Source organism: Coregonus clupeaformis, unplaced genomic scaffold, assembly GCF_020615455.1.
Source record: "Coregonus clupeaformis isolate EN_2021a unplaced genomic scaffold, ASM2061545v1 scaf0038, whole genome shotgun sequence".
In the NCBI taxonomy this organism is placed as follows: Eukaryota; Metazoa; Chordata; class Actinopteri; order Salmoniformes; family Salmonidae; genus Coregonus; species Coregonus clupeaformis.
In genome coordinates, this window is record NW_025533493.1 from 5001 (window position 1) to 16913 (window position 11913).

Below are 11913 nucleotides of genomic sequence, written 5' to 3' on the forward strand. Positions count from 1 at the left end.
ACTGCAGTTCGGCGTCGTTACCGACTTCAGTGGGCAAATGCTCACCTTCGATGGCCACTGGCATGCTGGAGAAGTGTGCTCTTCACGGATTAATCCCAGTTTCACCTGTACCGGACAGATGGTGTTGTGTGGGCGAGCGGTTTGCTGATGTCAATGTTGTGAACAGGGTGCCCCATGGTGGCGGTGGGGTTCTGGTATGGGCAGGCATAAGCTACGGACATCGAACACAATTGCATTTTATCTATGGCAATTTGAATGCACAGAGATACCGTGACGAGATCCTGAGGCTCATTGTCGTGCCATTCATCTGCCACCATCACCTCATGTTTCAGCATGATAATGCACGGCCCCATGTCGCAAGGATCTGAACACAATTCCTGGAAGCTGAAAATGTCCCAGTTCTTCCATGGCCTTCATACTCACCAGACATGTCACCCATTGAGCATGTTTGGGATGCTCCGGATTGACGAGTACGACAGCGTGTTCCAGTTCCCGCCAATATCCAGCAACTTCACACAGCCATTGAAGAGGAGTGGGACAACATTCCACAGGCCACAATCAACAGCCTGATCAACTCTATGCGAAGGAGATGTGTCGCGCTGCATGAGGCAAATGGTGGTCACACCAGATACTGACTGGTTTTCTGATCTACACCCCTACCTTTTTTTTAAGGTATCTGTGACCAACAGATTCATATCTGTATTCCAAGTCATACGAAATCCATAAAATAGTGCCTCATTTAATTGATTTCAATTGACTGATTTCCTTATATGAAATGTAACTCAGTAAATTCTTTGAAATTGTTCCATGTTGCGTTTATATTTTCAGTGTATATGATAGCTGATGATCAATGAGCCCCACCCCGTCAGTAATTCGACTGTACTTACTACAAGTTTAGATTGCTGGCCCCTAGACTAACTTACATGTACCATTTTTAAAAAATGGGCTAATTAAGTGACTTAAGCACTACCAGATTTCGCACTTGTATTTATTCTATTTATTATACTATTCTATTCTATTATCTGTGTATTCTATTATGTTAAGTTTAGACCCCGACTGAGTTCCTAGAAAATGTAACATATATACAGTACCAGTCAAAAGTTTGGACACACCTACTCATTCAAAGGTTTTTCTTTATTTTTACTGTTTTCTACATCGTAGAATAAATAGTGAAGACATCAAAACTATGAAATAACACATATGGAATCATGTAGTAACCAACAAAGTGTTAAACAAATCAAAACATATTTTATATTTGAGATTCTTCAAAGTAGACACCCTTTGCCTTGATGACAGCTTTGCACACTCTTGGCATTCTCTCAACCAGCTTCATGAGGAATGCTTTTCCAACAGTCTTGAAGGAGTTCCCACATATGCTGAGCACTTGTTGGCTGCTTTTCCTTCACTCTGCCGTCCGACTCATCCCAAACCATCTCAATTGGGTTGAGGTCGGGGGATTGTGGAGGCCAGGTCATCTGATGCAGCACTCCATCACTCTCCTTGGTCAAATAGCCCTTACACAGCCTGGAGGTGTGTTGGGTCATTGTCCTGTTGAAAAACAAGTGATAGTCCCACTAAGCGCAAACCAGATGGGATGGCGTATTGCTGTAGAATGCTGTGGTAGCCATGCTGGTTAAGTGTGCCTTGAATTCTCAATAAATCACTGACAGTGTAACCAGTAAAGCACCCCCACACCATCACATCTCCTCCTCCATGCTTCAGGGTGGGAACCACACATGCAGAGATCATCCATTCACCTACTCTGCGTCTCACAAAGACACGGCGGTTGGAACCAAAAATCTCAAATCTGGACTCATCAGACCAAGGGACAGATTTCCACCGGTCTAATGTCCATTGCTCGTGTTTCTTGACCCAAGCAAGTCTCTTCTTCTTATTGGTGTCCTTTAGTAGTGGTTTCTTTGCAGCATGAAGGCCTGATTCATGCAGTCTCCTCTGAACAGTTGATGTTGAGATGTGTCTGTTACTTGAACTCTGTGAAGCATTTATTTGGGCTGCAATTTCTGAGGCTGGTAACTCTAATGAACTTATCCTCTGCAGCAGAGGTAGCTCTGGGTCTTCCTTTCCTGTGCCGGTCCTCATGAGAGCCAGTTTCATCATAGCTCTTGATGGTTTTTGCGACTGCACTTGAAGAAACTTTCAAAGTTCTTGACATTTTCCAGATTGACTGACCTTCATGTCTTAAAGTAATGATGGACTGTCGTTTCTCTTTGCTTATTTGAGCTGCTCTTGCCATAATATGGACTTGGTCTTTTACCAAATAGGGCTATCTTCTGTATACCCCCCCTACCTTGTCACAACACAACTGATTGGCTCAAACGCATTAAATTCCACAAATTAACTTTTAACAAGGCACACCTGTTAATTTAAATGCATTCCAGGTGACTACATCATGAAGGTGGTTGAGAGAATGCCAAGTGTGCAAAGCTGTCATCAAGGCAAAGGGTGGCTACTTTGAAGAATCTCAAATATAAAATATATTTTGATTGTTTAACACTTTTTTGGTTACTACATGATTCCATATGTGTTATTTCGTAGTTTTGATGTCTTCACTATTATTCTACAATGTAGAAAATAGTAAAAATAAAGAAAAACCCTGGAATGAGTAGGTGTGTCCAAACTTTTGACTGGTACTGTATATATACACTATATATACAAAAGTATGTGGACACCCCTTCAAATTTGTCGATTCGGCTATTTCAGCCACACCTGTTGCTGACAGTTGTATAAAATCAAGCACACAGCCTTGCAATCTCTATAGACAAACATTGGCAGTAGAATGGCCTTACTGAAGAGCTCAGTGGAAACGTCAAGGAGCAGCAACGGCTCAGCCGTTAAGTGTTAGGCCACACAAGCTCACAGAACGGGGCTGCCGAGTGCTGAAGCGCGTAGCGCGTAAAAATCGTCTCTCCTCAGTTGCAACACTCACTACCGACTTCCAAACTGCCTCTGAAAGCAACGTCAGCACAAGCACTGTTTGTCGGGAGCTTCACGAAATGGGCTTCCATGCTGAGCAGCCGCACACAAGCCTAAGATCACCATGCCCAATGCCAAGGATCGGCTGGAGTGGTGTAAAGCTCACCGCCATTGGACTCTGGAGCAGTGGAAACGCGTTCTCTGGAGTGATGAATCACGCTTCACCATCTGGAGGTCCAACCGACAAATCTGGGTTTGGCAGATGCCAGAAGATCTCTACCTGCCCGAATGCATAGTGCCAACTGTAAAGTTTGGTGGAGGAGGAATAATGGTCTGGGGCTGTTTTTCATGGTTTGTGGTAGGCCCCTTACTTCTAGTGAAGGGAAATCTTAACGCTACAGCATGCAATGACATTCTAGACGATTCTGTGTTTCCAACTTTGTGGCAACAGTTTGAGGAAGGCCCTTTCCTGTTTCAGCATGACAATGCCCCCGTGTGCAAAGCGAGGTCCGTACAGAAATGGTTTGTCGAGATCGGTGTGGAAGAACTTGACTTGCACAGAGCCCTGACTTCAACCCCATCGAACACCTTTGGGATGAATTGGAACGTCGTCTGCGAGCCAGGCCTAATCTCCCAACATCAGTGCCTGACCTCACTAATGCTCTTGTGGCTGAATGGAAGCAAGTACCCGCAGCAATGTTCCAACATCTAGTGGAAATTGAATAAAAAATGGAATTGGGGATAACGCAACAGTCCTGGCTGTTACTGTGTTAGATTCCCAGTCAGTCAGGCAGCCCCCTGTTACTGTGTTAGATTCCCAGTCAGTCAGGCAGCCCCATGTAGAGAAGTAACTAGATGTATCTCTATGGGTCATGTCTGTACAGTGGGTTATCCCTGGCTTCCCACTGTGACTGTTCCTCTCTGTCTGTTCCTCACAGTCGGGTAATGTAATGATCACCAGACTCCTCTCTCTGTCTCTCTGTCTCTGTCTCTGTCTCTGTCTCTGTCTCTGTCTCTGTCTCTGTCTCTGTCTCTGTCTCTCTCTCTCTCTCTCTCTCTCTCTCTCTCTCTCTCTCTCTCTCTCTCTCTCTCTCTCTCTCTCTACCTCTCTCTCTCTCTACCTCTCTCTCTCTCTACCTCTACCCTTGGTCTGTTCCTCACAGTCGGGCAGTGCCCCTGTCCTGTCTCTCTCTCCTCTCAAACCTTCTGCCTCAGTAACCCCCTCATGTTTCCTCTCTGAGCCAAGTCTACTATGTATAAACCCCCGAAGTCTCGATAAATCGATAACTTGATAATGATTACTGCCCGGCCAACATTCATATAAAGGACTACATGAATCTCTCTCTCTCTCTTCCCTCTATCCTCCCCTACTCTCTCTCTTCCCTCCTCTATCCTCCCCTACTCTCCTCTTCCCTCCTCTATCCTCCCCTACTCTCTCTCTATCCTCCCCTATCCTCCCCTACTCTCTCTCTTCCCTCCTCTATCTTCCCCTACTCTCTCTCTTCCCTCCTCTATCCTCCCCTACTCTCTCTCTTCCCTCCTCTATCCTCCCCTACTCTCTCTCTTCCCTACTCTATCCTCCCCTACTCTCTCTTCCCTCCTCTATCCTCCCCTACTCTCTCTCTATCCTCCCCTATCCTCCCCTACTCTCTCTCTTCCCTCCTCTATCCTCCCCTACTCTCTCTCTTCCCTACTCTATCCTCCCCTACCTCTCTCTTCCCTCCTCTATCCTCCCCTACTCTCTCTTCCCTCCTCTATCCTCCCCTACTCTCTCTCTTCCCTCCTCCCTCCTCCTCTCTCTCTTCCCTCCCCTATCCTCCCTACTCTCTCTTCCCTCCCCTATCCTCCCTACTCTCTCTTCCCTCCTCTATCCTCCCCTACTCTCTCTCTTCCCTCTATCCTCCCCTACTCTCTCTCTTCCCTCCTCTATCCTCCTCTACTCTCTCTCTTCCCTCCTCTATCCTCCCTACTCTCTCTCTTCCTCCTCTCTCCTCTCTACTCTCTCTCTTCCCTACTCTATCCTCCCCTACTCTCTCTCTTCCTCCTCTATCCTCCCTACTCTCTCTCTCTCTCTATCCTCCCCTACTCCTCCTCCTCCCTCTATCTCTCCTCTCCCCTACTCTCTCTCTTCCCTCCTCTACTCTCTCTTCCCTCTCTATCCTCCCCTATCTCTCTCTTCCCTCCTCTATTCCTCCCTCTCTCTCTTCCTCCTCTCTCTCTATTCCCTCCCCTACTTCTCTCTTCCCTCCTCTATCCTCCCCTACTCTCTCTTCCTCCTCTATCCTCCCCTACTCTCTCTTCCCTCCTCTATCCTCCCTACTCTCTCTCTTCCCTCCTCTATCCTCCTCTACTCTCTCTCTTCCCTCCCTTTCCTCCCTACTCTCTCTCTTCCCTCCTCTATCCTCCCCTACTCTCTCTCTTCCCTCCTCTATCCTCCCCTACTCTCTCTCTTCTCCCTCCCTACTCTCTCTCTTCCCTCCTCATCCTCCTACTCTCTCTCTTCCCTCCCCCTATCCTCCCCTACTCTCTCTTCCCTCCTCTATCCTCCCCTACTCTCTCTCTTCCCTCCTCTATCCTCCTCTACTCTCTCTCTTCCTCCCTATCCTCCCCTACTCTCTCTCTTCCCTCCCTATCCTCCCCCTACTCTCTCTCTTCCCTCCTCTATCCTCCTCTTCTCTCTCTCTTCCCTCCTCTATCCTCCCCTACTCTCTCTTCCTTCTCTATCCTCCCTTCTCTCTCTTCCTCCCCCTATCCTCCCCTACTCTCTCTCTCCCTCCTCTATCCTCCCCTACTCTCTCTCTTCCCTCCTCTATCCTCCTCTACTCTCTCTCTTCCCTCCTCTATCCTCCTCTACTCTCTCTCTTCCCTCCTCTATCCTCCCCTACTCTCTCTCTTCCCTCCCCTACTCTCTCTTCCCTCCTCTATCCTCCTCTACTCTCTCTTCCCTCCCCTATCCTCCCCTACTCTCTCTCTTCCCTCCTCTATCCTCCCCTACTCTCTCTTCCTCCTCTATCCTCCCCTCTCTCTCTATCCTCCCCTATCCTCCCCTACTCTCTCTCTATCCTCCCCTATCCTCCCCTACTCTCTCTCTTCCCTCCTCTATCCTCCCCTACTCTCTCTCTTCCCTCCTCTATCCTCCCCTACTCTCTCTCTTCCCTCCTCTATCCTCCTCTACTCTCTCTCTTCCCTCCCCTATCCTCCCCTACTCTCTCTTCCCTCCTCTATCCTCCCCTACTCTCTCTCTTCCCTCCTCTATCCTCCTCTACTCTCTCTTCCCTCCCCTATCCTCCCCTACTCTCTCTCTTCCCTCCTCTATCCTCCCCTACTGTCTCTCTTCCCTCCTCTATCCTCCCCTACTCTCTCTCTTCCCTCCTCTATCCTCCCCTACTCTCTCTCTTCCTCCTCTATCCTCCCCTACTCTCTCTCTTCCCTCCCCTATCCTCCCCTACTCTCTCTCTTCCCTCCTCTATCCTCCCCTACTCTCTCTCTTCCCTCCTCTATCCTCCCCTACTCTCTCTCTTCCCTCCTCTATCCTCCCCTACTCTCTCTCTTCCCTCCCCTATCCTCCTCTACTCTCTCTCTTCCTCCTCTATCCTCCCCTACTCTCTCTCTTCCCTCCTCTATCCTCCCCTACTCTCTCTCTTCCCTCCTCTATCCTCCCCTACTCTCTCTTCCCTCCTCTATCCTCCCCTTCTCTCTCTCTATCCTCCCCTACTCTCTCTCTTCCCTCCCCTACTCTCTCTCTTCCCTCCTCTATCCTCCCCTACTCTCTCTCTTCCCTCCTCTATCCTCCCCTACTCTCTCTCTTCCCTCCTCTATCCTCCCCTACTCTCTCTCTTCCCTCCTCTATCCTCCCCTACTCTCTCTTCCCTCCTCTATCCTCCCCTACTCTCTCTCTCTCTACTCTATCCTCCCCTACTCTCTCTCTTCCCTCCTCTATCCTCCCCTACTCTCTCTCTTCCCTCCTCTATCCTCCCCTACTCTCTCTCTTCCCTCCTCTATCCTCCCCTACTCTCTCTTCCCTCCTCTATCCTCCCCTACTCTCTCTTCCCTCCTCTATCCTCCCCTACTCTCTCTCTTCCCTACTCTATCCTCCTCTACTCTCTCTCTTCCCTCCTCTATCCTCCCCTTCTCTCTCTCTCTTCCCTCCTCTATCCTCCCCTACTCTCTCTTCCCTCCTCTATCCTCCCCTACTCTCTCTTCCCTCCTCTATCCTCCTCTACTCTCTCTCTTCCCTCCTCTATCCTCCCCTACTCTCTCTCTTCCCTCCTCTATCCTCCCCTACTCTCTCTCTTCCCTTCTCTATCCTCCCCTACTCTCTCTCTTCCCTCCCCTATCCTCCCCTACTCTCTCTCTTCCCTCCTCTATCCTCCCCTACTCTCTCTCTTCCCTCCCCTACTCTCTCTCTTCCCTCCTCTATCCTCCTCTACTCTCTCTCTTCCCTCCTCTATCCTCCCCTACTCTCTCTCTTCCTCCTCTATCCTCCCCTACTCTCTCTCTTCCTCCTCTATCCTCCCTACTCTCTCTCTTCCCTCCTCTATCCTCCCCTACTCTCTCTCTTCCTCCTCTATCCTCCCCTACTCTCTCTTTTCCCTCCTCTATCCTCCCCTACTCTCTCTCTTCCCTCCCCTACTCTCTCTCTTCCCTCCTCTATCCTCCTCTACTCTCTCTCTTCCCTCCCCTATCCTCCCCTACTCTCTCTTTCCTCCTCTATCCTCCCCTACTCTCTCTCTTCCTACTCTATCCTCCTCTACTCTCTCTCTTCCCTCCTCTATCCTCCCTACTATCTCTCTTCCCTCCTATCCTCCCCTACTCTCTCTCTTCCCTACTCTATCCTCCCTCTCTCTCTCTCTCTTCCCTCCTCTATCCTCCCCTACTCTCTCTCTTCCTCCTCTCTCCTCCCCCTACTCTCTCTCTTCCCTCCTCTATCCTCCTACTCTCTCTTCCCTCCTCTATCCTCCCCTACTCTCTCTCTTCCCTCCTCTATCCTCCCCTACTCTCTCTCTTCCCTCCTCTCTCTCCCTACTCTCTCTCTTCCCCTACTCTATCCTCCCCTACTCTCTCTCTTCCCTCCCTATCCTCCCCTACTCTCTCTTCCTCCTCTATCCTCCCCCTACTCTCTCTCTTCCTACTCTATCCTCCTCTACTCTCTCTTCCCTCCTCTATCCTCCCCTACTCTCTCTCTTCCCTCCTATATCCTCCCCTACTCTCTCTCTTCCCTACTCTATCCTCCTCTACTCTCTCTCTTCCCTCTTCTATCCTCCCCTACTCTCTCTCTTCCCTCCTCTCTCCTCCCCTACTCTCTCTCTTCCCTCCTCTATCCTCCCCTACTCTCTCTTCCCTCCTCTATCCTCCCCTACTCTCTCTTCCCTCCTCTATCCTCCCCTACTCTCTCTTCCCTCCTCTATCCTCCCCTACTCTCTCTTCCCTCCTCTATCCCCCTACTCTCTCTCTTCCCTACTCTATCCTCCTCTACTCTCTCTCTTCCTCCTCTATCCTCCCCTACTCTCTCTCTCTCCTCCTCTATCCTCCCCTACTCTCTCTCTTCCCTCCTCTATCCTCCCCTACTCTCTCTCTTCCCTCCTCTATCCTCCCCTACTCTCTCTTCCCTCCTCTATCCTCCCCTACTCTCTCTCTTCCCTCCTCTATCCTCCCCTACTCTCTCTCTTCCCTCCTCTATCCTCCCCTACTCTCTCTTCCCTCCCCTATCCTCCCCTACTCTCTCTCTTCCCTCCTCTATCCTCCCCTACTCTCTCTCTTCCCTCCTCTATCCTCCCCTACTCTCTCTCTTCCCTCCCCTACTCTCTGTCTTCCCTCCTCTATCCTCCTCTACTCTCTCTCTCCCTCCCCTATCCTCCCCTACTCTCTCTTCCCTCCTCTATCCTCCCCCTACTCTCTCTCTTCCCTCCCCTACTCTCTCTCTTCCCTCCTCTATCCTCCTCTACTCTCTCTTCCTCCCCTATCCTCCCTACTCTCTCTCTTCCCTACTCTATCCTCCCCTACTCTCTCTCTTCCTCCTCTATCCTCCCCTACTCTCTCTTCCCTCCTCTATCCTCCCCTACTCTCTCTTCCCTCCTCTATCCTCCCCTACTCTCTCTCTTCCCTACTCTATCCTCCTCTACTCTCTCTCTTCCTCCTCTATCCTCCCCTACTCTCTCTCTTCCCTCCTATATCCTCCCCTACTCTCTCTCTTCCCTACTCTATCCTCCCCTACTCTCTCTCTTCCCTCCTCTATCCTCCCCTACTCTCTCTTCCCTCCTCTATCCTCCCCTACTCTCTCTTCCTTCCTCTATCCTCCCCTACTCTCTCTTCCCTCCTCTATCCTCCCCTACTCTCCCTTCCCTCCTCTATCCTCCCCTACTCTCTCTCTTCCCTACTCTATCCTCCTCTACTCTCTCTCTTCCCTCCTCTATCCTCCCCTACTCTCTCTTCCCTCCCCCTATCCTCCCCTACTCTCTCTCTTCCCTCCTCTATCCTCCCCCTACTCTCTCTCTTCCCTCCTCTATCCTCCCCTACTCTCTCTCTTCCCTCCTCTATCCTCCCCTTCTCTCTCTCTATCCTCCCCTACTCTCTCTCTTCCCTCCCCTACTCTCTCTCTTCCCTCCTCTATCCTCCTCTACTCTCTCTCTTCCCCTCCCCTATCCTCCCCTGCTCTCTCTTCCCTCCTCTATCCTCCCCTACTCTCTCTCTTCCCTACTCTATCCTCCTCTACTCTCTCTCTTCCCTCCTCTATCCTCCCCTACTCTCTCTCTTCCCTCCTCTATCCTCCCCTACTCTCTCTCTTCCCTCCTCTATCCTCCCCTACTCTCTCTCTTCACTCCTCTATCCTCCCCTACTCTCTCTCTTCCCTCCTCTATCCTCCCCTACTCTCTCTCTTCCGTCCTCTATCCTCCCCTACTCTCTCTCTTCCCTCCTCTCTCTCTCCTCCTTTACACTCTCCCTCCTCTCTCTCGCTGGTTTGAACTGTTGTGATCAATGGTCCTCAGAGAGGCTCATGGGCTTTTTTATCACCTTTTCATCATTTTTTCTGTTCCTCTTGTGTTCTGACCCCCAGGCTGTTTCTGTCTGCTAGCTAGGCGGCATCTCTCTCTCTCTCTCTCTCTCTCTGCCAGTCTCAAGTGGATAGACCTCTGCTCTCCTCTAGGGTCTGTGGCTATGTGTTATTGATCCAGGCTTCCTCTCCTATTCATGTGTCCACTCCCCTTTTCTCTCTGCAGTCGTGCTAGATCTTCTTTCTCTCTTTCCTCTTCTATCCGTCTCTCTCTCAGCCACCATGAAGCAGGATTTCTCTCCCATCCCTCCTCCTCTCATTCTCTCTAGCCCTTTCTTTTTCACTCTCTCTCTCACCAGTTTTGCTAAATGAAACCCTTTCTTAGATGAATGCAGTAACCAAGTCACTGGATAAGAGTATGCTAAATGTAACCCTTTTTAAGATGAATGCAGTAACTAAGTCACTCTGGATAAGAGTCTGCTAAATGAACTCCTGAGTAGCGCAGTGGTCTAAGGCACTGCATTGCAGTGCTAGCTGTGCCACTAGAGATCCTGGTTCGAATCCAGGCTCTGTCGTAGCCGGCCGCGACCGGGAGACCCATGGGGCGGCGCACAATTGGCCCAGCGTCGTCCAGAGTAGGGAATGGCTGGCAGGGATGTAGCTCAGTTGGTAGAGCATGGCGTTTGCAACGCCAGGGTTGTGGGTTTGATTCCCACGGGGGGTATGAAAAATAATAAAATATGTATGCACTCACTAATTGTTAGTCGCTCTGGATAAGAGCGTCTGCTAAATGACGTAAATGTAACCCTTTTTCTCTCTCTCCTTCCTCCCTCAACTCTGTCTTTCTATCTCTCTCTTCTCTCGCTCTCCTTCGTTATCTCTCTCTCTTCTCTCGCTCTCCTTCGTTATCTCTCTCTCTTCTCTCGCTCTCCTTCGTTATCTCTCTTTCTCTTTGCTCTCCTTCGTTATCTCTCTCTCTCTTCTCTCGCTCTCCTTCGTTATCTCTCTCTCTTCTCTCGCTCTCCTTCGTTATCTCTCTCTTCTCTCGCTCTCCTTCGTTATCTCTCCTCTTCTCTCGCTCTCCTTCGTTATCTCTCCTCTTCTGTCTCTCCTTCGTTATCTCTCCTCTTCTCTCTTTCAGCCACGATGAAGCAGGTAGCTCGTACGGTGGCTGAAGTGGAGCTGTCTGACCATGTGTGTGACGTCGTGTTCGCTCTGTTCGACTGTGATGGTGAGTGTTCTTTATTGTTCCCTGACTAATGTTTATATCTCTCTATTGTTACCTAATGAAAACATTATCTCTCTATTGTTACCTAATGAAAACATTATCTCTCTATTGTTACCTAATGAAAACATTATCTCCCTGCCTCCCTCCAGGTAATGAAGAACTGAGTAATAAGGAGTTTGTAGCCATAATGAAGCAGCGTCTGATGCGAGGTCTAGAGAAACCTAAAGATATGGGCTTCACCCGGTTGGTACGAGCCATGATGAAATGCGCCCAAGACACCGCATGGGACTTCGCCACTCCCAAACAGAATTAGAGACCTGTGTGTGTGTGTGTGTGTGTGTGTGTGTGTGTGTGTGTGTGTGTCTGAGAGAGAGTGTGTGTTCGCCACTCCCAAGCAGTAGGGATGGGATGTGTGTGTGTTCATAGACGTGAGAATGCAAGTGTGTCTGTGTGTGTGTGTGTGTGTGTGTCTGTGTGTCTGTGTGTGTGTGTCTGTCTGTGTGTCTGTGTGTGTGTGTGTGTGTCTGTGTGTGTGTCTGTGTGTGTGTGTGTGTGTGTCTGTGTGTGTGTGTGTGTGTGTGTGTCTGTGTGTGTGTGTCTGTCTGTGTGTCTGTGTGTGTGTGTGTGTGTCTGTGTGTGTGTCTGTGTGTGTGTGTGTGTCTGTGTGTGTGTCTGTGTGTGTGTGTGTGTCTGTGTGTGTGTGTGTGTCTGTGTGTGTGTCTGTGTGTGTGTGTGTGTGTGTGTGTCTGTGTGTGTGTGT

The 11913-nt window shown here is 49.7% G+C and overlaps 1 protein-coding gene across 1 annotated transcript in view; it reads left to right on the top strand.

Moving 5' to 3' along the window:
* The window catches only part of LOC123483146 (calcium uptake protein 1, mitochondrial-like), a gene marked incomplete at its 5' end in the record, with an annotated part of 14852 nt that extends 3220 nt beyond the window's left edge, over positions 1 to 11632 (top strand). Inside the window, 2 exons of the mRNA XM_045212655.1 lie at positions 11067 to 11156; positions 11303 to 11632. Of these exons, the coding sequence (XP_045068590.1) occupies positions 11067 to 11156; positions 11303 to 11466 (254 nt within the window). The remainder of the gene's footprint in view (positions 1 to 11066; positions 11157 to 11302) is intronic.
* Positions 11633 to 11913: the final 281 nt, after the last annotated feature.